This window comes from Boleophthalmus pectinirostris, unplaced genomic scaffold (assembly GCF_026225935.1).
Source record: "Boleophthalmus pectinirostris isolate CB_2022bp ecotype Guang Dong unplaced genomic scaffold, ASM2622593v1 HiC_scaffold_18, whole genome shotgun sequence".
NCBI lineage: Eukaryota > Metazoa > Chordata > Actinopteri > Gobiiformes > Gobiidae > Boleophthalmus > Boleophthalmus pectinirostris.
In genome coordinates this window covers 22,110,441-22,136,128 of record NW_026571133.1, presented here as the reverse complement: position 1 = coordinate 22,136,128, position 25,688 = coordinate 22,110,441, and the positions used below count along the sequence as shown (strand labels likewise).

At 39.3% G+C, this 25,688-nt stretch overlaps 1 protein-coding gene, 1 long non-coding RNA gene and 1 pseudogene across 5 annotated transcripts; 1 reads left to right on the top strand and 2 right to left on the bottom strand.

The window, feature by feature from the left end:
- The first annotated feature begins 1,057 nt into the window (after window positions 1-1,057).
- Window positions 1,058-25,102, top strand: ptpro (protein tyrosine phosphatase receptor type O). Of its 4 annotated transcripts, XM_055153789.1 has the most exons (27): window positions 1,058-1,666; window positions 8,614-8,875; window positions 9,311-9,466; window positions 10,282-10,434; window positions 10,989-11,480; window positions 12,161-12,322; window positions 12,391-12,587; window positions 12,835-12,955; window positions 13,020-13,213; window positions 13,288-13,399; window positions 13,488-13,651; window positions 13,981-14,101; window positions 14,513-14,646; window positions 14,710-14,848; window positions 15,001-15,121; window positions 15,527-15,595; window positions 16,743-16,826; window positions 17,877-17,912; window positions 18,286-18,367; window positions 18,449-18,539; window positions 18,632-18,708; window positions 18,840-18,974; window positions 19,067-19,189; window positions 19,277-19,431; window positions 19,651-19,786; window positions 21,713-21,832; window positions 22,671-25,102. In XM_055153789.1, exons 1-26 carry the CDS (start codon window positions 1,619-1,621, stop codon window positions 21,812-21,814), a joined length of 3,666 nt encoding a protein of 1,221 aa, XP_055009764.1. In that variant the 5' UTR covers window positions 1,058-1,618; the 3' UTR covers window positions 21,815-21,832; window positions 22,671-25,102. The 4 variants fall into 4 exon arrangements, with proteins under 4 accessions (XP_055009764.1, XP_055009765.1, XP_055009766.1 ...); XM_055153790.1 differs by lacking the exon at window positions 16,743-16,826 and having other exon boundaries at window positions 1,059-1,666; XM_055153791.1 differs by lacking the exons at window positions 16,743-16,826; window positions 17,877-17,912 and having other exon boundaries at window positions 1,059-1,666.
- Window positions 8,468-8,587, bottom strand: LOC129409066 (5S ribosomal RNA; annotated as a pseudogene).
- Window positions 13,751-15,042, bottom strand: LOC129408945 (uncharacterized). The gene is made up of 3 exons (XR_008632191.1): window positions 14,881-15,042; window positions 13,972-14,196; window positions 13,751-13,850 (listed from the first exon to the last, which is right to left on the bottom strand). It is a non-coding gene; the product is annotated as an uncharacterized LOC129408945 (long non-coding RNA).
- Window positions 25,103-25,688: the final 586 nt, after the last annotated feature.

Here is a 25,688-nt window from a genome sequence, read left to right as displayed (position 1 = left end):
CAGTAGCATACTATTTGGCAGTTACATTCTATTGTCTTACAGATGTGTTGTACGTATTGTAAATGTTTTGTATTTTATAACAATTATCAAACCTTTTACTTGGTATCAAAATCAAATATCAAATACAAATTTATTGTATCATGACAATATTGCTTGGTTCACAGAATGTGACAAAGTATTGCCTCTACAATTTATAGAACTCCTGTAGGAGAAAGCTAATATGAGATTAGTGTAATCTATAAACAGCCATCTTGGAGATAGCTAAGGAGGACTGTATAATGTGTACTGGGACACAAACAATACTCCAGTCAGAGAGTAAAACAGACACAGGAAGGTATTTTCTGAGCTTTAATGTCCTGTCTTCAGTCTTTTAGCTGATTTGGTTTGATTTCATCTGAACTAGCCTTTCATCTGATATCTATAGGAACATTTGAATCATATTGCTAACTGAAGTTAAACACACATATAATCAGTCTATAAGTAACTGTTTAACAGTTTACATAAAAAAATATGTAAATTAATCAAGTTAATAAATTTAATTAGAACATTACATAGCAATTAAAGAAACAATTAGATATATACAAAGCCACCTCTCTCATGGATGCAGCTTTAGGTTGAAGGTAAAGATCTGAAGCTACATCAATTAGGCCAGAAGTAACAGTGTCACCACGGTAACAGTGACAGCGTTACCATGGTGCTCCCAAGGACCCCTGACCTGCCTGAATGCCTGAACTAAATACATTTAACTACAAGTGTTACTGAACAGTTACTGGGGAATTTACATCATATCTACCAACATATTTTTTGAATTAGCTATTGTTAAAATTTACCCAGCAGGGGGCGTTTAACTGACGAACATGCACTACATCTCTCACCGCCAGAGGGTAGACCGGACTCAAAAATGAAACCTGTGCACGTGAGGAAACAAAATACAGGTAGGAGCCTGGTTTAAGTAAACGTTTGTACCTTTTTGATAATTTTCTAAATTGAGTAAAACAAATTGTACATTGTTATCAATATAAAAACAGAAAATGTGTCATACTCTACTGCACAGTGCTTTATCACTCAAGCTCCGTATGAGACTTCAGCAGGCAAACGAAAATCTGATGGGGCCTGTCTATTAATAAAATAACATAGGCCTATTAAGTGTATTTACTGCGGCTCCCGTCCCTCAGACAACATCCATTTATGAAATTCCCGAATCAGAGCTATAAACTCCAGTCTATGGTCAGGGCATGATGCAGGAGATTTGGAGGAGGCAGGAGGAGGACTTGGGTCCATGCAGCCTCCGGAGAAGGGCGGGGCCACGCGCAGCAGCACCCTGATCATTCCGCGCAGCCATACCACCACCACGCCGACCTCTCCTGTCTCCAGCCCGCGAGATGGACCTCGGTTCATCGCCACACTTTCATCCACACAACGGCTGGCACTGGGATGATACAAAGGGGCAAAAGGATGGAGTCGCGCGGTGAGACACTGTGTAAACGAGGTGCACTCTGAGCGTCAAGCAAGAGCATCACGCTGCGCTCCGATGCAGCAGAAATCGCCATTGTTTGGATGCGCAGCAGACTGAAAGAAACATACATTGTGCTTTGAGCGTGTTTAACGCAAGGACATTATGGCTTCAGTGCTCATCGTTGCCTTTCATATCTACTGGATTATTCAGGTAAGAGTTTTTTTTTTTTTTTCTCTCTCTCCCCAATAACGCCTTATGGATGTCTCTCTGCCCTTATGCTCGTGTCATGTTGGCTAGCACAGCGCGGCTTTGTTTCAGCAAACAAATCTGATTTATATTTGAGTTTATCGAGGAAAAAAATTGTTAATATGGATATATTAAAAAATGTCCAGTGCGTGTGTTGGACATGGGAATCTTAGACGCCGTGGCACAGTAAAGCAGCTTGGTTAAGTCAGTCAGGCAGCCAGCCACTCGTTTTGTCCTGCGGAAAGTGGGTCAGTCGGCTGCAGCCTCAGAGATCCCTCGTGCATGTCTGTCAGCCCCAGTGAGTCTCACATAGACACTTACGGTTGGGCCCGTCCTGCTCCACTCACAGCAGTCTCCAGGCACCGCATCCAGGGACCGCAGCATCACTGGGGACAGCTTCGCGGAAAGCAACATCCCTGAGGTTATGGACATATTGATCAATGACCTGGCACATCATAGAAAACACAAGGCTTTTCATGCTGTGTTGTTTGATGTGTCTAGTTTATTATTCTGCCTACAGAATGTGATCTAGACAGTAGGCCAATGGTTTTGAGTGTAGCACCTGTTCAGGTTTGTCTTTCATATTAGTTTTATAACATGCCTGGAAGTGTCTTTATAACTTGTTTAGAAGTGCCTAACATTTCTGGTGTTCACTTGCTTGTTTACCTGAAACCTTCCACAGTATGGCATTATCTTATATTTGATGAATTATAGGCATTCCTAACAAAAAAAAACCCAACAAAACAAAACAAAAATCCTGTTGTGCCTGTATGTTACATGCATTCTTTCGACTGCCTGTCTGATCCATCATGATGTGTTTAATGGTGTGTTCTCATCCTCTAGTGCAGCTCAAGTTTGTTAAACTCTGCATCTGTTCCCCATTCCCTTGTATTCTGATATGAGGGGTGACTACCTTTAACTTTAGTTGTTAAGTCGATAAATAGGTGGATGGTATATTAGGACAGTTGCAGAAAGGAGAAAGTACACTCCATATTTTCTCCTTTTTGCTATTGTCTGATAGAGCTATCTGAAAATTTTGTCAATCTTCTGTGCAGTTTGGATCAAATACATGGTCAGATCACAGAGGTAGCCTACTGCACATTTTTTAGAGCTTTTGCCAATTTCACGCGACTGCTCTCTTAAATGATGCAAAGAGCATGTCTTTTGTGAACCAAGAATTTCTTCTATAGCTGCAACTAAACAGCTAGCAGAATCCCATTACAACTAACTTGAAGGGCCAGAGGTGTATTCATTGACACACATCAGTGTGATATATATCGACTTCAGCATAAAACATGAATAATATTGTGAAATATATATGTGACTTGACTATTGTGAAGTGATTTTGTGACAGAAATCTTTCTGAGATAGTTTGTATGATGAGTAAATGGTGCTAGGAGATATACAAGGATGTTATTTTCAGTGTATTTTCATATTTCAAGTTGCTAAATCATTGAATATTCTTTGCAGATCCTCTGTATTGTGCAAGCACCATAATCATATATTAGCATATTTTCATGTTTTATTGTTTTATTATTTTATTGTTTTACACTTTAATGATTTGTTCATTTTTCAAAACTAAGCTTAAAGTAATAAAAACTGCACCAGGAGCACAAAGGACACAGGGCTAAACAAGGTCTGAACTCCAAACTCTTTACTGTAGTCTGGTAATTGTTCTTACTATGTCTTTATATTCAGGCTATCTTTTGTTTATTTCTTAGCTCCTCTGTGTTATTAGGTGCATCTTATATAAGTGTAACATAGGCCACAGTTTTCAGCAGAGCGAACAGACCCAGTGTGTTCCTCTGTATCTCATTTACCCTGATTCAACTCTGGAACTTGTGTGAGTAGAGACTTTGTGAATTCTGCTCATAAGGATTGTGTTCAGATTATTTGCGCACTCTCACATCCAGAGATTAACTGAACATTAGAATATTCATTATTACTTTGGCCATATATTACACTGATCACACCGAGGCTTGTGAAAATAAATCAAGCTAAACACTCTGTCTATATAAAATCCAATATGGTGTTGTTTTATATCTGGCTAGTGTAATATCACCTCACTCCTTTCTCAGTAGTAATTTATAAATGATGTAGGCAGTTGCCCACATCCCAAATCAACGTTACTGGTTTCCTGACATTTTATTTCTATTAAAAAGTATAGCTATCAAATGTGAGATTCCTAGACATAATTTTTGATTAGTTATGGGGTTATGGACCTGAGTTGTAATGTTTTTATCCATGTTCTCATGCAAACATGAACTTGGGTATATATAAAATGTAAAAAATGTCTGCAAAGTTGTGTTAAAATACATAGGTACCTGGACACAGCAGAGGATTGATGGGTGAATGCCCAGCAGACTGGTGGACCTCATTGGTCTTATTCATAGGGTAATGGTCTTTGGTTGGAGCTGTCAGGGGCCTGTCTTCATCTTAAGTATAAAACAAAAACTGTTAAGGTTTGCATGATAATGTTGGCAGCTGCCTGAGGGTGCCGCCTCCTGACCCCCCCTTCACTGCCCATTCATAGGGTCACATGCTCCATTCATTCCCCAGCTCCTCTTGTGGAACAACGCCTGTGTGTTTGCATTAAGCGTGTGTCCTCACATGGCAGGCTTATAATGCACCACACAACAGATGCAACAAATGAAAAATATTTTGCAGAAACTTTATGTCTAAAACAGTTTCTTAGTTTTACACATGCTCTAAAAACATATTTTAATTTTCATTGTGTTGTAATATATCAGTTTTAGCTTAGAATACATTGTGTGATTCTAAATAGTTGACCCTCAAATTTATTTGTATATCTTACTGCAGTATTCAGATTTTCTGAGTCCCTCATCCTTTATGTGCAGGGCAGTATTAGCATGCTCCTCTCTGCTCGGTGTCCATGGTAATCCTGGACTCAGACAGATTCAACGAGCATCTCCTCCTCCTTCCCCAAACATGTCCCTCCTTTCATCTCTGTTGCCATGGTGATGACTGAGCGGCCATGAATCGGCTGAATTGGTATAGATTTTTTTCACTCTCTCTGCCCTGAATTCAGTCCCTAAGGATAGAGTGGTTTTGTTTCTTGTGTGTGGTGATCATGGGTCTATTAGTAATATTTTTATATTGCTAGAATATAACTGCTCTTTGACCTTTGACCTTAAAACTTGCACTTTGTATGCTAATGCTAAAATGTTAGTAAAGGTTTTGTGACATTTTGCTGCTGGTAATTATTTTCATATATACATAAGACAATTCATTTTATTGTCATTTCATTTAATGGAAGCCATGTGTAAAATGTAGAAAAATGTAAAATTTAGACCTTTTCAATGATTAAATTAAATAATCAATGGTGCATTTATTTAACTACTAGAAAGTCCTTTGCAGAGAAGTAAATATCCTTTCCATAGACATAACTCATCAAACATGCAAGGAATGTATATGGTTGATGCTGAATGATGTCCTGCATGATTAACATAAGCACTGTGGACTATTTATAAGAGTATTGAATTGTTATTGCAATATTTTGTAGGAAATGTTCAATTACATATTTTCCCCCTTGCCCTAATCCCAAATAAATGGAGGACTGTGTCAGGGGTATCTGATGTAATAAAACTATAAAAATAAAAAAAATAAAAACTAAATCAATAAATAAACATGCACACTGAGCCCAGAAGGAACATTAATAGTAGGGAAACATTTCTTGTATGTTAATGTTTAAGAGCTTTTCCATTAGACTCACTCATAATATTAGGTCCTAAAATGGTCAAACTGAAGCTAATTGTTCACCATCTTGTCTTCTTCTCTGTTGGCTGTCTTCATTCAAATGGGCACTGACTGGTGTATTTAAACCAGAGCAGCACCATGACAGCTGAAAAGGCCAAATTGAACAGGACTTTCTTTATAAGGCGGGCAACCTCCGAATGGCACAAACCACATGTGAGCATGTGTTTCAGTGTTCAGTGCCCTCTAAAATAATAATATTGAGCATGGTGGACAGTGGTGTGGTGGGGTAACTAACTCACAGAGGGGAACAAGTTTGAACCTTCTGAGTGCATACATATGTCACATTTGGTTTAAGGACCAGCTTAATTGTGACAACCCTAACTAGCCAAAAGCTAAATAAAAAAACACAAGTTTCATAATGTAATGCTCTTGTTGTTCACTGATCTCAGTCTGCAAAACATGTGCATTTGTCGCATATGAGGCTGTTAGCCCTGCTTCTTCAAGGCTGTTACCAGCTCTATTTATCAAATCATCTCTGTTCTCACTGCCTGACCTTGTGTGTGGGATTTTACTTGAGTAGAGGCTAACACAGAACCTACAGAAAATGACCTGAAAATGATCTAGATCCTTATTTCCTGTTCCTGTCGTGTTTTGGCTGAACACACAATCCTCACTGCAGCTCAGACTCTCCCACTGTTCACTTTAATGAAAGTAGCAGATAGCATCAGCGTCACCTGCACAACGGAAAGCTGTAAAGACCACCTCATTTTTACAGAGCAACAGCCACTGCCCACACACTTATATCAAGTTCTGGTTTCATGGCCACAGATAGACTTGTATGAAGAGCTAATGGACCTTTTTTGTTACAAACTGGCTGTCTGTAAAATACAGGAAAAAACTGTCTCCTTTGGAACGAACCTGTCCAAATAAGTAAATGTAGTTAATATAATTTTTTTATAAGATACATTGTGTAATTATATCCATTTTATTTGGTGTCATGATATTGTTATGATATTATGAAAAATATCACACATTGAATTGTTACTAAATGGAGATTGAACTGGAGACAAATAATATTTACATACCCAGTCTGTTGTAAACACATGCACAACATGTGCTCTGCATAGGCAATATGTTGAATCATTCAAACTTTTACAGTAGCTACGTTAGGAAAATGTAAAATGATTTCACTTATATTCAGCTAGTTTTTCAGCATGTTTGGTAGATTTCATGATCCTGTCCTCTGTTTCATAGATATTGTGTTGCTGAATATCCCATTAAATCTAGTGCAATGTGGGCGCCTGCCACTTGGTTCTTGCTGTGACAGGTCAGCTGACTGACCTGTGCTTTGATTGTGATGAACTGCAGCAGGGGTTCAGATTCACCTGCAGGGAGCCTCTAATTAATGCCAGCTCCACAACCTGTTCAAAACCTGCAAAGACAGATTAGTGCCCAGTTTTTCAAAACTTGTTTGTGTTGTCTGTCTTCTGTACTTACATTACAACAAAGCAGTTACAGACTGTATATTGTGTACTGATAGTCATATAGTTGGCCAGGTTACACTGATCTCTTTAGATATTCAACAGATATACTTACTATATTAGCCTACAGTGTGTTTGCCCTTTCATCAGTATGTATTAGTTTACTGTGTCTGGTTCCTCCAAGTGCTGCATTAAATGCTTTGGTCTATTTTCTACAAATATGCTAATAAACCCATGTAGTAGCATGTCTGATTCTCTCCTCTGGAATCCCCCGAGGTCTCTTTGAAGGCGCTCCCAATCTCCTCTTTCAGCAGTACCCTCACCCTCTCCTCCCCCAAAACTCAGCTCCCAACCAGTGGATAGGAGGCAGGTTAGAGGAAGAGGGGGAAGGGCTCTCCGCTAGACTGGAACCAGCAGTGAGGCAGTTTATGTAGATTTAAAAGGCATTGATGGGACGTGGAGATGACCTCTGAGACTGCAAGGGTTTTAAATGAGACTAAATCATTTATTATTTAGAGGTAAATCTAGTTTGTGAAAGTGGAAAGAGCTGCTCTGCTGCCTGAATCTTTATAGGAAGATTTTAGTGGTCTTTTTGTGGTCTGTAATTGTGGCACCTCTGTTTGAATATCAATTGAATATCAGGTTGCATTCACATTGTTGAATTTCATGATGTCATAATTTCAGATTGAGGGGGCAGTCTGACTCTGTGGGAAATTTACTGTTTTTGCAAGAAATATTCAAACTTATGATTCACAAATGTTGAACTTTATTAACCTATTTATTTGTTTTTAGTTAGCTCTACAAATATTAGTCATGTTAATCTTATGGCTTAAATTTCTTTCAGCTAACAAGAATTGCACCTTTGAGCTCTCTGAAGCTGTTGTGGAGAAATGTAACTTTAGTTTATTTATGCTATGTCAGCTTTTGCTCATGTGAAATATGCCATGAGATATTGACCATAAACCAGGTTAACAAATCTGCAGTCTGAGAGCATATTCAACTATAGAAGACCACCTCAGTTGTAAAGAGGGGGTATTTTACTTCAATGGGGTATTAACTCCTAACTCAAAACATATTTGGATCACAATTTATGTATTCACCTTTTTTATTGTTTTGAAAATTCAGTGTACGCCAAGAAGTCACTCCCCCTTCACACTGCTATCACAACGCAATCAGTATACATCCCATCAATGAAACAACTGTACATTTGCATCAGATTTGTCAAATTGCTGTGTATGGTTTTATAACATGTTTTTATATATTTATGGAGCTGTAGTGTGGGAACATGGATGGTGTAAGACTGAGCATTGCACAGAATGTTACAATTAACTGTAAGAAAGTTTAAATAGTTCCCAGAATACAATGTTATAAAATAGTAGAATGCTAAAAAATAAATAAATAATTGCCACAGCTGCCATGGGGCAGACTGATTCAAGCAAGGCTGGGAATCTGCAACATCAGCCCCTCCAACCACCATCATCACTCAGGCACACACCACTTTTATATGAGACAATGTGGATGAAGTGATGAAGTCTTGGACACAACAAGAGTTTTTGTGACTGGCACCCCCTTGTGGCACCAAATTTTTCCCAGTGGTCTCCCATCCAAGTACTAACCAGGCCCAACCTTGCTTAGCTTCTGAGATCTGATGGAATCAGACTTTGACAAGCAGGTATGGGCCACAAGAGTCTAAATTTCTGTCTTTACTTCCAGACTATCCCAGCCTTCTTGGTGACGGTGAATGAAGAGGGTGTGATCACGGCAACCCTGGAGCCATCTGATCAGCAGGAGAACATCACGTCTTATGCGGCTCAGTTCAGTGGAGAGCCACGCATCAGTGTGGTGCAATACGTGAACACCAGTGAGCCTCTGCTGTTCAACACCTCTCTCCACGGGGTCTGCTACACTGTGGGACTCCTCACTAGAAGAGGGCAGTACTGGTCTAAACCTATCAAGACCATATCTGTGCTCACAAGTAAGTAACCTCGCCACACTCTGAAAGGTTTTTAGTGGAGGGTCACCTGCTTGTCCCCTTGGAGATGTTATTGCTTTCTTTGCCTTAATTGTACCACACAGTAATCCATTATACGTATCAGTCTCTTTGGAGACAAGCAAGTATTGTTTATCAATTAAAACACATGTAATTGAAAACGGCTATAATCTTAATGCCATACTTTGGAACATTCAAGGCAAGCAGGTGGCAGGTCTTCTATCAGACTCCCTCAAAAATGAGCTGGCATACCAAGGGGAATTTTAATAATAAATTTAAAAGTTACATGGTGCACAGAAAAAAAAGCAAATCCTGTCCGCTTATGCCATTGTTTAAGTTCATATCTGTATGATTTAAATGTTGTGTTAAATGTTTTGTGTGCTTGTATTTAAAGTTGCAAATGTCTTTTTTCATCCTCAGAGCCTCTTCCTTTGCGGAGTGTACGACTATCTGATTATAAGGAGTCCCCAGAGACAGGTGTGGTGTTTCAGATTGAGCCTCCTCCCGGCAATGTTTTTAGCCGCGTCAACATCAGCTACACAGAAGGACAGGAGAGACGCTTTATGCTCTACAAAGGTTTGTTTCACCTGCTGGCTTATTTAGGCCAAATCTTGGTTATTAATATTGTTTTATATAAGAAATCCAATTTACTTTACCAAACATATTTAGCTCTTTTGATGGCTAAGTGTTTAAAGTCAGAATTTAATAGCAGCAAGCGCAATCAGAGATAGCAACCTGGACCCCCATGAGGCATCAGTGGGGACAGTTCATCACCATGGAAGGCACCTTATGATGCCATATTGAGCCCATATTACATGATCATTATATCCACAATACAATGTGTCTAGCTGTACAGTGCCCATGAACATTTGTGTGATATTGGTCACACATGAGTATGTCTGTGTTTACTTTTTCTGAGATTTTGAGACCACTCCCGTTGCTCTAGCTCGATCCTTCACGGAGTTATGACCAAAAATGCATAATTGACCTTTCAACCGTTTTCAACCTGTAACATCCAGTGTACTCCGGTTATTTGTGTGCCAACTTGCGCAATAATTGGGTGAATATTTTAGCCCGCAGATGATTCAGAAATTGCAGAAAATACCTATCCTTTATGATGGTGTGACCTTTCAATTGACCCGTGTGACTTCAAATGACCTTGGATTGTCACCAAACTTTTTTTGCGGCATCGGGCACGGGGGCTTGACCCATGTACCAAATTTGGTGACAATCGGTCCATAAATGGCAGAATTATCGTGGGTGGACACACACACAGAGACACAGAGGGTGAATACAAAACCTGGTCAACCCTTCGGGGACCAGGTAAAAATCAGCACATTCACCTATATCAGGTAGGATACCAATAATTATGATTCCCCTTTGTTTTGCAGATTTCTATAGAGGAAAGACTGTATTCAGACATTGGTTACCAGGAGTGTGTTACCGTAATATCACCTTTCAGCTGATCTCCGAGGCAACCGTGTACCAAAATACCCTGGTTGCACACAGTGACATCACTCACACCACACTACATCACAGGACAGGTTAGCAAAACACATCCTCATCCTTCGTTTATTATTAATACTTGTAAATGTCACCTATGTGGGAAGTATTCACTGCAGCGCACTAACCATTGTTATGAGCAGAATATGAAGAGGCATGTTTAAACAATGCATCAAGCTACAGGATAGTGATAATATATCCTCTGCAGTTAATTCCTACATTCATGCATCATTTGTATTCTGCATGATCAGAAATGTTGAGGGAAAATAAGACCAGACTTAGCCTAGACTTAGCCTAGACTTAGCCTAGACTTAGCCTAGACTTAGCCTAGACTTAGCCTAGACTTAGCCTAGACTTAGCCTAGACTTAGCCTAGGGCTAGAATCTGTGCTAAACTTGGTTTTAAGATGTCAAGTGTGAACACACCCTTAGACAACAATTACCTATGGTTAATTAGACCTACTGTTGTTGTGTTTTTTTTACATGTCCATAGATTTTGTCTTTAAATTAATAAAAATAAAATCATAAGATCTAAAGCTTCCCAACTCTTAAAGCTAATCAACTAACTATATCTATGTCATGTCATTTTTCCACAGTACCGTTTCCTCCTTTGAACATATCTCGTAAAATAGTCCACCTGAGCCAGGGAGCTCTGCCAAGCCTGACCCCAAAAACTGCCCTGTCTGATGGGAGCCAGCAGATCCACAGGCGCCACAGACGAGAGGTCCCAGAGGCTGAGGACCTTCACCACAATGAGAATAGTTTAAATGAACTCTTAACTGTCACCTCTGTTCCCTTCAGTTTGACTCTCAACTTCACAGAGAGTAACAATATCAGCACAACTGGAATAACTGAGGCACCTCCGACTGAAGACCCTGCATCACTGGACAAAGAGGAGGAGTTTGTCAATGCACTTGTTCCAGATTATGAGGACTCCAATGAACCAGGCTCAGCTTTGGGTCTACCCCTAGAGCCCTCTGTCATGTCCACCAAACTGCCGATCTTACCCATTCTGCTGGAGTTACGCTGGCTGCCCCCCCGACCTCCCACAGCGTATGACGGCTTTAACATCTACATTTATAGAGATGGTGAGAGACTCTGGTGTTTGTCAAAATTCATGCTATGGTGCAAATCTTCCAAAGGGTATCTAATTCCACATTTTCAATTCACACTGTAGCAGATTAATAATCTTCATAATCCTCCATTTTATTAATATTAATTTTACCTGCCCCCCCATCTGTAAAATGTATAGGACAGGCTTTGATAATTCTCTAATTTTTGCTTAAATTTGTTGGGATAATATTACAGTAAGTAGAGAGTTCTGTTTTAGAGAGTTCTATATTGATGGCATCACATCAGGGAGAATTCTGTTCAAAAGTTTGACACAATTTACACACAAGAAAAATGTGTTTCTGATACTTTGAACATGATTTTAAAATAAATAAAAGCATAAATAGAGGTTTTCTTAGTCAAATATTAATTTCTGTGTACATTAGGAGAGTGTGTAAAGCATGGTTTCTAGGTATCAGTTATTGATTCCCCAGCATGATGTCATGATTTCCAACCAGGAAGTGTCATTTGAAACCTAAAAAAGTAAAATGCTTTTTTTTAAAATCGTAACTAATGATCCTAACTTTGTTTTGTTTTAAAATTAGTACCCTAACCTGTCATAGGCACTTTAATAATATTGGCCTAAAGGGTGTTGTTTCACATGTCATCTGAAACTCAACCCTTTGCTTTTTATGCAGTTATTTCCTTCCATTCTCAGGAAACTCCACAGAAACTGCCACGGTGGATGAAAACACTCATGAGTTCTTCACTGAGCTGACGGAGCCTGGGACGTACCATGTGCAGGTGACGACACTAAGCTCCTATGGTGAATGTGAGGCCAGAGAGAGCACCACCGACACGGGCTTCACCTTCTACCTCAGTGAGTCCAGTCCTCTTTATGATTCCCTGCAGAAGTGCTGTGGGTAATAAACATAATCTCTGCCCCAGGTCCCAGTGGAGAGCTGCTGGAGGAGCTGCGAGAGCGCCCCCAGATGGTCAGTGTGCGACTCCTGGACTCGAGCACAGCCGCAGTGTCCTGGGCACCCTCCTCTGAGAACCACAATGGGAGCATGGTGTCTGTGATGTCCACCACTTGTCTGAAGCCCAGCCTAAGCCAGCGCATGGAGAACACCTACTGCAGTGAGGTACGTTCCTTCACTTTTATCACGGCAGTCGTCACAGAGCAGGTCTAGACAGGAACTTGTTTACTGTGAATATACAGCTCATGGGGGTTATTGTAAATTTAGTCAAACTGCATTCATTTATAAACAATCAAATTCATTTCATGTCACTCATTATTTATCTTTTTTTTTCTAATATAAACCATATCTTGAATTACGTTCTATCACAAACTAAGCTCTTGATTGAATCTCCTTTTTTGCCCTGTTTCAGGAGAACACGACAAGTGACATCATCACTAACCTAATGCCCGGGGCTCAGTACAGGGTGGTGGTATACCACACCAACGGGCCGCTCATCAGCCCTCCGTCTGAACCTGTCATCATTGCTATAGGTCAGAAGACACAACATTCATAAATACATACAGTATATGCTGAACACAGTTGTGTCCGTTTCAGAGCCCACGGGAGTACGTGAGTTGGCTGTTTATCCACTCAGTCCCACTGCAGTGATCCTGAGTTGGCAGCGCCCATACAATGTCGCCTTTCGGAAATATGTACTGCAGACTTTCTTCTTCAACCCAGTCACCCTGACCTCGGAGTGGACCACTTACTATGAGATTGCGGCCACTGCTTCTGTCATTGCTTCTGTGGTGTGTGTTTATGCACTGATATCTATATAGATCATTAAAATCGTAATTACAAAAATTATATATTTTATTTGCAGAGAGTGACTGATCTCCTGCCCGCTTGGTATTATAATTTTCGTGTTTCTATGGTAACGTGGGGTGACTTGCCGCTTAACTGCTGTGATAGTTCAGCTGTGAGCTTTGTTACAGGTACTTTAAGATTGAAAATTGAATGTCTACATTTCAAAATTGCATTGAAGTTTATTGTGTTCTGAGTATTACCCTTTGTCTTTCCCAGCTCCTGAAGCCCCTCACATCTCTTCAGTGGATTACTCTCATGGGGTTTTGTACATTCGCTGGACATACGGGGAGCTCTTCATTGACCTGTCCCACTCCAGGATGCTGCATTGGCAGATTGTGGCTGTTGGGAAGAAAGGTCCAGAGAGAAGCTACTCTATTGATGTAAGTCACTCATTTGGTCTGTACACTACATACACTTGACTACCTATTGTGGGAACTGTCTTGTAGCATTTAAATAGTGAGCCAGCTTTGTAGCAGCTTGTTATCTTGAGGTCAGTCTGGCTGGCTATTGATTATGTCCTCTGAGAACAGTGGATGGTCCAATTAGTGCAGAGGAATGATGCACTGTCTCCAGTGCCGGCTGGAAAAAGATTTTTCCTCCATTAAACGACCCAAGATAGTACTGTGCTGCAACTCATATGTCAGAAATAAAGTGTGTTTGGGTAAAAAACGGTTTTCAGAATTACTGTCATCTTTTGTACCTTTGTTAGGTGACTCGTAATGTCATGCGGGCCAGTCTGCCTCTGCCTCCTGGAGACATCTATAACTTGACGGTGACGGCATGCACCGAGCGCAGCAGGAACACCTCTATGCCCAACATCATCAAACTGGGTCAGCACCAACACACAACCTCAGGCCCCTGTGCCTGGGCAGAGCCAGAGCAGAGTCCACCTCTCTGGGTGTTGCATTCATGTGCAGTTTCGTTTCTGCAAAAATACAGTACAGTCACTATAAAAAGTAACAATTACATAAACCAAATCAGTCATATCTTCTTAATTATTATTTCTCTGTGATGAATTTGTATTTTTACCAATATTTAATTTATAATTGGGTAATGACAAAATGTTATTATAAAGCAACCGTTTTAAAGTTATGTCAGTAATGAAGAAACTTAAGCACATTTTCTCTTCCACCAATCTATTTTTAAGTCAAAACTGAATGAGTGTCTACTTCCTCTTGCTAGCATGAGCTTTACTCTTTAGAGGAAGTTTTGAAGGAAAGCTTACATTCTCTCCCTTTCAGAGCCGGCTCCTCCAAAGTCTTTGTACGCTGTGAATGCCACTCACTTTTCTGTGACTTTGTTGTGGACTGAGGACGGAGTTGTGGACTACTACCAAATCTACTGCAAACCTAACAAAGCGAGCAAGGATTTCAAGGTAACAAGCTCTGAATATCTCTGATAAGCTCCACTTAAGACATCAAATTATTTTATTTTTCAGACCCGTGAGCCTCAAACTGTGAACTCTCACATGGCAACAGTCTCTGGGTTAATGCCGTCCTCCACATACAACTGCACAGTCACCAGCTTCAGCTACAGCACTCCCAGCAAACCTGCCTACATTACCATCAAGACCATTGGTAGGTTTCAAACACACTTTACATATACTCACCTGAATGTAGACACTTATATATAGACTCTATTCCCTCACACCACTTCACATTAATTGCTTTCAGAGAAGTCTGTTGTTCTGTTTATATTAATGTATTTTATGTTAATTTCTCTATTGCAGCCAAAGAAATGAACCCCAGTGTGGCAGCTATTTCAGCTCTGGCTGTCCTCAGCATTCTTCTCATCAGCCTGCTCGTGCTCTTCCTCCTTGTGCTGCGCAAAAAACATCTGCACATGACAAGGTACCGACGCTTGGCCTCAATGAAGCCCCATTTTTAGACCGGACTTCCCTGCTTTTTATGCATATATGTACAATTTCTAATTTCTGTTTCAAAGTATTGTCCAAAACTAAAACGTCCCACAAGTGAAGATGCTCATGTATCCAACAGTTAACTTTCTTACAGCTATAGATAAAGAGTCATTTTCTTAATAGACATCTTTTATATTTTTTAAATGTTTATATAAATTGAATAATCAAAATAAAAGAAGCATGGCAGTTATGTATCAATCTTTATATAGCATTTTCAGTTTTCTTCCCTCACTTCCCCTATTTACTGATCTGTCATCAAATATTCGAGACTTCCCTGTTGCAGCAGTGAGTTCAAACTCCAAACTCTTGATACTGTATTTAACATGTTCTGTTTCAGGGACTGTGGAGCCGAAACCTTTGTCAATTTCCCCTCATTCGAAAGAGATGGAAAACTCCCCTATAACTGGTAGGAAAATATTGAATCTGTTTTAAATGACCTTTTTCACTTCTGCTGGCGCGTCTTTAGATGCATTGCATTAGTGTGTTATTAAAAGCATGTAGCAGCAAACACCCTTAAAGACCCAGTGATATACAGCTCAGTAAAGCCCTGTTAGCCCTGGATTTAGAGGAAGATTAGGGTCTGAGTACAGAGCTCAATGCCGACAGATTTTAGACTCTACTAATGATGCCTTCTTTATCATATCACAGGTTTATAATTTATTTTTATAGCATAGAAATGTTTATATTGTATAATTATGCTGATCATGAGTCATTTGAAAAAAAGGTTTAAAGTAAGTGATGTATTTGTGATTAATATAACAGCTGAAAGACGGTCAGTTAAGGCAGCTTCCATCTGCTCTTGTACTTTACCTCTCATCACTAAAAGCACATGTCCATCAAAGTGTCTTAATGTGACGGTGGAGTTGTGTTTCCGCTTTGACTGTGCATGTTGGCAGACCTCACCGTTTTGACAGAAATGTTCTCTCCAATGACTCAGATAAAACATGAAGCGCCTAGCAATTTATCTGAAAAATATGGTCAATTTTGAAACATGGTTATTAAATGTGCGGTTGTTGGATATGAAGCAAATATCCAATCCCATATTCAATAATATTCAAACACAATTTTAACATATCAAATCAGTGTGTGGAATGGTCTGATTAAACACAACTGAAAATATCTGATTCATTGGAGACCTGACCAATCAGCACACATGTTAGGGGTCATCTGTGGGGTCAGCAAATTGATCTCACTCTATCTGAGGTCACCTACCAGTGACTAGGGCCTCAGAGATGGCTGTTTCATTGTGGGGTGGGTGAGGGGGGGACCCTGTGATGTGATTTCTATGTCAGGCTGGGGATTGTAAATGGGACAGAATGGCCATTGATGTCTGGCAGAAACAGATTCCTGTTGTCCAACCCTAGGACAAGGGAGGACTTTCTGAAAGGCAGTGTAATGCATTGTAACTTTGTGTTCAGCACTAATGTGAAGCTCTTGCCTCTTTACTAATGGAGCACCATGTTCTGTCCCCAACCTGTCGCCCCCTGGTGTTTGTTTCCCTCTATTTTTTGTGATTTTTTTTATTTATTTTTTTATATTTGAACCCCCTTCAGGCGAAGAAGCCTCTTTGCCTTCCTTACCCTTCTGCCATCCTGCCTTTGGACTGACTATCTTTTGGCTTTTTATATTAATCCTTGGTAAGTAAGCAACTACTGGCCAAAACACTGCACTTCAGGGGCATGTCGTAGCAGAGCCACAGCCCACAGAATTGAGACACTGAATAAGTCTGGTGTTTTTCCTGTATGTTTCTCCTCTACCCAATATACACATGACAATTTATTGACATTGACTATATACATTTAATTTTGTCTTCTTAAAATTGGGTAGGTAGGTAATTGATTTGTTTCCATTGTTACCAATTTTCCAAAATCGGTGCAGAGGTAATGGAATGCTGGCTCTGGGATTTCTGGTTGTCTGTCATTTAATTTGCATCAAATAATTTATACAACTTTTTAAAAATTTAAATCCCTTAGTACACTGAAATTTGTTGTCATTCAGGTTTTGGAAGTCATTGATGGGAAACGAAAAAGACTAACACCAGACTTTCATCATTTTAATTACTAATTTTACTTGTTTTTATGTTTCACATTGTACCACTTTGCTGTGTCTGTCTGACTGCTACATGTATGTCCACTAACTTGTTGTATATAGCATGATGCTAAGTCCTAACCCTGATTGCTGCATGCTGTCTCTTTGCCTAAACACAAAATAACAGAGCTTCAGAACTGTGGTTATTCTAGTTTATTTACTTGTGCATGTTTCTGATTAATTCCTTGATAAATAAAGCTTAGACCTTGTAACAAGTTCACAGTGAGCACACATTTATTCAGATCAATCAGTTCTTACTATTTATATAGGCTACTGTTTATTCAGTTGCATGCCTATCACTGCATGGTACACATGTATGGGGCTGGCATTGTCTGTAGCACAAACACAACAATAGTAAAACATTGAATAACACTCGATATTTTAAAAGCATTGTCTAACAAACATGTTACACAAGAATACATACCGTACATGATCTTATGTTACAACTGACATTGTTTAAAGGTGATGTTGCTTTGTTGAAGCTAAAATAAATCATGTGCACATTTTACATATATAAGACACTGTATATTATCAGTCGACATACGAATTTTACTGTAGCAACTACGGCCAACATAAGGACTTTATTCTATATTTTATAGGAGCAAGACAGCTCTAAAGAAACGGAAGTTAACAAGGTAACACCACTAAAACTGTCTTAATGTTGTGCTTCTATTTGTGCTTTTTGTTTTTTATTTTTGCATTCACTGCGTTTAATGTCCGCTGTTTCACTAAAAACTGCCTTTGAAAAGAAACATTCATAATGAATTAACTGAACCAAACCAGCTGAATTACTATACACTTAGAGTGACTCAGACAGTTACACTTTCTGAAGGGCTTGTCCAAATCTACTATCGTAACGCCGTTAGGGGCTCAATTTTATTTCTGTATTTTGGGTCCAGCTTTATTGTATATGATGAATGCACAATTACTACTGTTTTGCACATTGATGTTTGAATATACAAAACATTGTTTTCTCAATTACATTGGAACATGCTTATGTGTTCACAGCCCTGTGCAGCTGGATGACTTTGATGCCTATTTCAAAGACATGTGTAAAGACTCTGCCTACAAGTTCTCTTTGCAGTTTGAGGTATGGTTGTTCAGACAGGTAGCCATCAGGTTATTTGACTTGATTTTGAATGGTCAGTGGTGATTAGTCACTGTGTTGTAGGAACTCAAAAGTGTTGGATTGGACCTTACCCATGATGCCGCTGATTTGCCTGTTAACAGGCCAAAGAACCGCTACACCAACATCCTCCCCTGTAAGATAAAGTGATGTAGCACTTCATTGGCAATAACTTCATCTCAGTTTAATTTCAATTGAGCTCACTTACTGTATTTTTTTTTTCTGCAGATGATTTTAGTCGAGTGAAGCTGATCTCCATGCACAACGATGAAGGTTCAGACTACATAAATGCCAATTACATCCCTGTGAGTTTGCAAATTTTGGTCCTACAATGTATTTAATTCAGTTGTCATGTCAACTGTTTTCCATGTCTCACATTACAGAATTTAAAGCTGTGGTTATAAGTGGTACTATTGTTTATTTTTTTGTAATCCAGGGTTACAAACATGGGAAGGAATACATTGCCACACAGGGTCCATTACCGGAGACCAGAAATGATTTTTGGAAGATGGTCCTGCAGCAGAAATCTCCAATCATAGTCATGCTCACACAGTGCAATGAGAGGCGTAGGGTATGCGTGGTATTTTTAGTCTAAAACTAAGGGCGGTGCAATAAACAGAGATGGTAGACTGAATATTTAGAGATTTCTTTTTTGTGTTTCAGGTTAAATGTGACCACTACTGGCCTTTCACAGATGAACCAGTCATGTATGGAGAAATCAGTGTGGAGATGCTCTCTGAAACTGAGTCGCCTGAGTGGACCATCAGGAAGTTCAGACTGGGATATGTGAGCATCGTTTAAAATGTGATATTTTGATGTATTTACCACTGAGAGGAACTCATGAACACTCTTTGTATCTTCTGCCCCCTGTAGGCAGATGAGAGTCTTGACGTGCTTCATCTGAATTACACGTCGTGGCCAGATCACGGCGTCCCAACAGTTAATGCTATTGAGAGCATCCTGCAGTTTGTCCACATTGTCCGTCAGCAGGCCAACAGGACCAAAGACCCCATTGTTGTCCATTGCAGGTAATAGCTGTATTTTTGACGTTTTAAAAGCAAAATACAGTGGTAATGTAATTTGTTTGTGGTCAGTCAACATCACTTACCTCTAAGCAGGAAATACTGTTCAGTCAGATAATGTAATCCATTAAACATGAGTGTCCCATAAATCATAATTAATAAACCTAAGTAATTGGTTGAGAGCTCTCTGTCTGAAGTGTGTCTGCTGTCTGCTCTTGTGTTTAGTGCTGGAGTCGGAAGGACTGGAACATTTATCGCACTGGACCGCCTGATGCAGCATATCCGCGAGCACGAGTTTGTGGACATCCTGGGGATGGTCTCTGACATGAGATCACACCGCTTGTCCATGGTGCAGACTGAAGTAAGGGCTCAAATACGGCAGCTGAATCATAACATGATGTAACCTGGGGGATATTCCATCAAAGTGGCTTGAAGGGACAGTCCGGAATTTTGGATATCGGACCTCATTTCCTAGTGAGCCAGAGTGTTAGAGACGTGTGGAGACACTTTTTAAAATATTCCATCCAGTCCTTGTATTTGCAGAGGTCGCTGATGTTAGGCTAGCGCGTGTCAATGGCCATAGTTAGCCTGCCACTAAAAACAGCCTTACCCACTCCACAAAACACCCAGAGCAAAACTATTATAACACCAGACTGTCAATGTAAATGTCTGTGTTGATAGAATAATGTTTGAAATAAAACTAACCTTGCATCACATGAATCGTCACATGTTGAGGGACTATTTCAGCAGCAGCGGAATTTTACTTTGCCAGTAAGATAGGTTCTAGGTGATATCAGTTCGCTCCTGCCAAGCTTTTTATCAAGAAGTACAATTCACTGCTGCTGCTCAGACATAAATCCTTCAAATGCAAGGTTGGTTTTACTTCTAAAATTATTCTATTGACACAGACATTTACATCGACAGTCTGGTGTAATAACAGATTTGCTTCGGGTGTTTTGTGGAGTGGGTAAAACTGTTTTTAGTGGCAGGCTAACTATGGCCATTGACATGCACTAGCCTAGCACCAGTGACCTCTGCAAATACAAGAACTGGATGGAATATTTAAAAAAGTGTCTCCACACATCTCCAACACTCTGGCTAACTAGGCAATGAGGTCCTATGTCAAAAATTCTGGTTTGTCCCTTTAACAAATCCAGGCTTAACCTGAAATCCTGAGCTGAACCGAGCTCCATCTTTCACTTAAGCCTCAAGTCGTTGCGTGACGGAAATCAGCTTGGGTCTAACCAAAGCTAATTCAGGCCTGAAGTTTAAGCTGTGCTTTCTGCACACTCTTGGTGACTCTGGGAAGGCCAGAGCAATGGAGTAACAACATCACGCAAAATGGGCCAAAAATGTGAATGTTTTTTTATGATCTGACTAAATGAGAGAGGAGCCACACAATGTACCGCAGAGTTTGATTTGGGCCACGGAACTTTTCCGATCATTATGATCTGAGGAGCAAGAGGAAAGACACGGTGACTCCTCCTCTCCTGTTCACCCCCCCCTCCTCTCCTGGTCACTCCACAGGAGAGAGGAGGCTGGCTGCAGAGTGTGGACTCTGGAGCCTGGAGAATAAAGTTGCCTGACCCCTTCCTGATGCGTGGTAGTACGTGTGGAGCTTAAGTTCTGCTGTGTGTAAAAGTGAAGCTGTAACGGACCTCTTCACGTGTAGCCTAACAAGAAACGATAAAATCCGCGCAAAGCTGTTTGCAGTTTGACAGGGAGAGAGAGACAGATGTGATGAAGGAGTACATAGCCAGAACCCACTGAAAACCAGTTCATCCTCAGAGTCTAAACCAGCGTTTGTCTGCTCATACAAGATGCACTGCCCGTCACAACAGCCACATGTGCAAGATCATTTGAATGAAATAATGGCCATAAGATTTTATATGGTATGTGCCTTTTTGATGAGTGCAGTGTCCACACACAGGAGCATATGGACTGTAAAATTCTCAAGCGACACATGACTATAAAACTCACTTTTTCAACTGTATCAGACAGTGGCAAATGTTCTGACACGTGTGTGTGTGTGCGTGCATGTGCTGAAACGTTTGACTTAACTGTTTTTTTAGAATGGTAGTTAGTTAGCCTGGTCATGACCAGATTTGTTTCCAGGTGCTTGTTACCTCGGCAACTCAGTGCCACTTGTGGTTAGTCACCTCGGTGGAACGGAAATGAGGCTTTGATAAACTGGACTGGCCAAAAAAGCCAGGCTTTTGGTTCGTGGAATACCCCTCTGAGTGAGAAGTTTGACCAAGATTTATATTGGTTTAATCTTGTCTTATAGGAGCAGTATGTGTTCATCCATCAGTGCGTTTTGCTAATGTGGCAGAAAAAGAAACAGTCCATCACTTCTGACGTTATCTATGAGAACGCAAGCAAGACATAATGATGGCCTCTCACACATGTAAGTAAAACATTGCACTATATAATTTGTTTTTATTTACAACCATAAAGGACATTGTTTGTGGTGCATGAGCATGTGTACAAATGAGGTGGAAAAGCGCTAAATGTTTGCCATTTACTATATAATCAAACTTTATTAAAAATACTGACAGGTAACATAATAAACATTCCTCTTAATGTGTAGATGAGGTCCAAAAACCTTGACCCATTTTTCACTGAACCCACTCTGAATCCTTCTTGGTGTCTGCTCCATATCACTGCTTAGGTCATCGACTCTTGGGCTAAAAGTCAAAGTTATAATTGATTGGAACATCATAATCGGTTTACTTTAAAATAAAAAAATATCCTACTTTAAATATAATCATTGTCTTCTACTAGGCATCGAATGATATTGAAATTTGGTGTCATGATTATTATGGCCAAAATAACTGTGATTATTTAGTTACTAACAGTTTAAACATATTATGGATATGAATAATTATTATTTTAATGTTATGACTCTAGCAGAAATCAGGAGGATAAGTAGAATTTTCAGCACATTTTGGTGATAAAATGGTTATCTTTGTTGCTGATTTATCTAAATTATATAAAATGCCCCATGAACGATTATTGCCTACCATTTTTATCTTATTTTGTCCCATCTTTATCCTCTTAAGATTTTTTTTGTAGTATTAGTCCTTGTTATGGACTTGCTCTAGATTACCAAAGCACATTCCGAGTTCATGAATTTTGTTCACGGACAATGGCAACGTTTTTTTCTAATTGTGATTGTTCTTTGTAACTTTAAATTATTAGACCAACTTTTCATGATGCTCTTTTTGTTTTTGTCTATCTTATAGGTTGCCCAACTTCCTGTGCTTCAGGCATCCATTCTGTGCAGAAGAAGAATTGCTTCATAAAAAACAAAACAGCAGAAAATTCCAGAAATGTATTTAAAATCTGTTTTATGTTGAATTGATGTTACCGCATGGATATGGAGCTTTGCCTTATGAAGCCTTCACTGATCGCCCAACATGTTGAACACCAGCCCCTCTCAACTGTGGCACAGCTCTGGGTGTCTCCTCCGTCTGTACTCGTTCAGAAAACTTGAAGTGACAAACATTTGGAGAAGAGTCAGCTTTCTGCTTTTCTTGGGGGTTTTTTTGTTTTTTTTGTTGTTTGTTTTTTATCTCAGGAGACGTTGGAAAACCAGCTAGCACACTGGCCCGTCAAGCATCAACTCTACCCTCTTTTTTGACTTCTGCTTATCTGGTACAGACACCATGCAGCATTCCCAACACGGTGGCCAATATGCTACACTGCCACCCTATAAGGGACTTAAATGCCAACTATAGTGTTCAGAACTTGCTATTGAACTGCCACAACTGCTGCAATGGTAAAATCCAGCAAACAAGTGTTCAGTGAAGAACCACACTGTCCAGAGCACAATAATTGTGGCACCTTTTAGTTTAACACAAAGCAAGATTTGGTTGACAACGACAGATGTTTGGTTTGTCAAAATGCTGCTTTTTCATTTTTTCATTCTACTTCAAAGTCTGAATGTTTGCTTGGTCTGCACAAGGAAGCTGAGACAATAGACTGAAACTGAGCATGTGCTGTTATAGGCCAGTGTAGACCATAGATACTTTAAGGTAGTTTCACTGAGCAGAAGAGACTGTCTGATTTTCAGACTGAAGAAGGGAAAAGTTTGTGCTGCTGTTATGACTGTCAAATGCTGCACAAACATTTGTTTGGAAAAGAAAGAATACTTCAATTTCAAAAGAGAAATTGATAAATCTACCACTGAAGGACTGAACATAGACTGAGGTGTATCAAAAAAGGCTGGGCAATTCCCCTATTAACAGTAAATATTCAGGACTCTCAAATATTCTCTGCTTTTGTTACAGAACCACAGTTAGTCAAAGGTTGTAATGGGCTTACTATTGCACTTTACATCACATCAAACGAATGTAAACAAATATGGAAATTAAATAACATTCATCAATTGGATATTCATTAAACATGATAATTGGTACAACCTGCAAAACGGTTAGAAAAAACATAGTAGTGCCTCAAAGTAATTCAAGTAAATAAATAGGATGTAAATTTGATGTTTAAATATTGATTTTATTTCGAGAAAGCTTATATGATGTGCCTCTAATATTTATGAAAGAAAAAAGTCAAGTGGCTAAAATACATTTGAGGTTGTGTAAGAAAAGCAGTGGATTTTGAAAGAAATGCTGTAACCCTTTGTGTATTGATGGCGCCACCTGTGGATAAATAGCAGTACTGCATCTGATTGGCATGGGTCTGGCTTATATCCGTCTTGAACTCCACTGCAAAGTCAGTGGCTCATGGACAATTTCTTGTATTCTTTTTTATCACTACTCCAGGTTTCATGTGCAACAATCGAATGTCAGTGAGCAGACAGTAGTTGACCTGATTAAAGGTTACAGGATGTAGCATTACAGAGTGTCCTCCATAAACAAGCTGATTTTTATTACTGCTTTTAGCTTTTTTAAATGTGCCAATGCAATGCCCTTATTTTTACCAGAGTCATGTCAAAACCCAACTCAGACCCATATATGGTGTATACTTGAATTTTGTTTGGAATTATATTTTAACATTTATTTTCTGATTAGATATCTGATTAGATTATATCTGGTTCAATTTGTGGGGCCAAAATGTATCAAAATGTAAAACTTTTTTTTTTCTTTTTACCATTCCAGTATTTTATCATCCAGCAAGGTTAATTTGCGTCTTAAAAGCTGTTGTTTGTCAGTGTTCACATGATGTGGCCTTTGTTCCCTTTGGTTGAATCACCTTTCACTTTGAAATATCACATGTACTGTACATATACTGCTATTCTACTACTATTCAGTTTCTACTGATCATTGCGTATCATCCTTCAGTAATTCTTGTGGAATGACTTGCTTTTAGATATTTTTATTTGTTGTGTATGTGAATCATTACCTGAGCCAAGCTTTTGGTTATTTTGACTCTGGTGTTACTGGACTTATCTGTAGATGAAGAAATGCACTTTGTTACAACTGTTGACGAAACACAAGCTGACAAAAATTGACAGATCTAAAATATTAGCACTGCACATTCGTTACATTACTTTGTCTTGCTTCATGTGTGTCAGTCAAACATGTCCGTCTTATTGGTGCCATTCTTGTGCATTTTTGTGTCACTTAAAACTCGACGGATGATCTGGACTTATTGTCGCAAAGTTTAGATGTGCGTGTGTGTGTGTGTGTTTAACTAAATAAAATGTTGCAATTACTTTGAACGAACTAGTCATGTCTTTTGAACATTCACATTACATCATATTTAGCCTAACAAGGTTATGACAAGGGTGAGGAAAGCAGAGACAGATTTTAGGGTGCATTATACATTACAACAAAGACATTTAAGATCACTGGGCTGCGTGGAAGAGGGCGTTTTATTTAACGCATTTTACACAAATGACAGCAGAGGGCGCAAAGATCCTTATTCATTCACTGAGAGAAGCGGTCCCCCAATAGAAATAAGACTTGTCACAATTTTTGTATATTATATTATTTTGAATTTATCAGTGTAGAATATCTAATTTAGACTGTATATATTATAATGGAATGGGACAAATCTATTTCTTAGTCCGATTAAAGTAATAAATGTATTTATTATGATTAATTTATTGTTTATTTGAATAGGGACAAATACAACAAACAGACAACAATTCAGTTCCCAAATGTAATTTTGAACTGTTCACTAAAAAGCAATGTGATGTTTAAAAAAAAACTAACAAAACTATAAATACAGTGGATTTGTCAAAATATAGCACATATACAAACTCACGCACTCACATTTCACTCTCTCTCCGTCTGTCTCTCTTT

Bases quoted from the DNA above. Each gene is read 5' to 3' on its own strand.
- ptpro (XM_055153789.1), top strand. From the start codon at position 1,619: ATGGCTTCAGTGCTCATCGTTGCCTTTCATATCTACTGGATTATTCAG. The intron at 18,368-18,448 runs GTATGGTTGTTC...ACTGTGTTGTAG, and splicing joins AGTTCTCTTTGCAGTTTGAG to GAACTCAAAAGTGTTGGATT. The intron at 19,190-19,276 runs GTGAGCATCGTT...TGCCCCCTGTAG, and splicing joins GGAAGTTCAGACTGGGATAT to GCAGATGAGAGTCTTGACGT.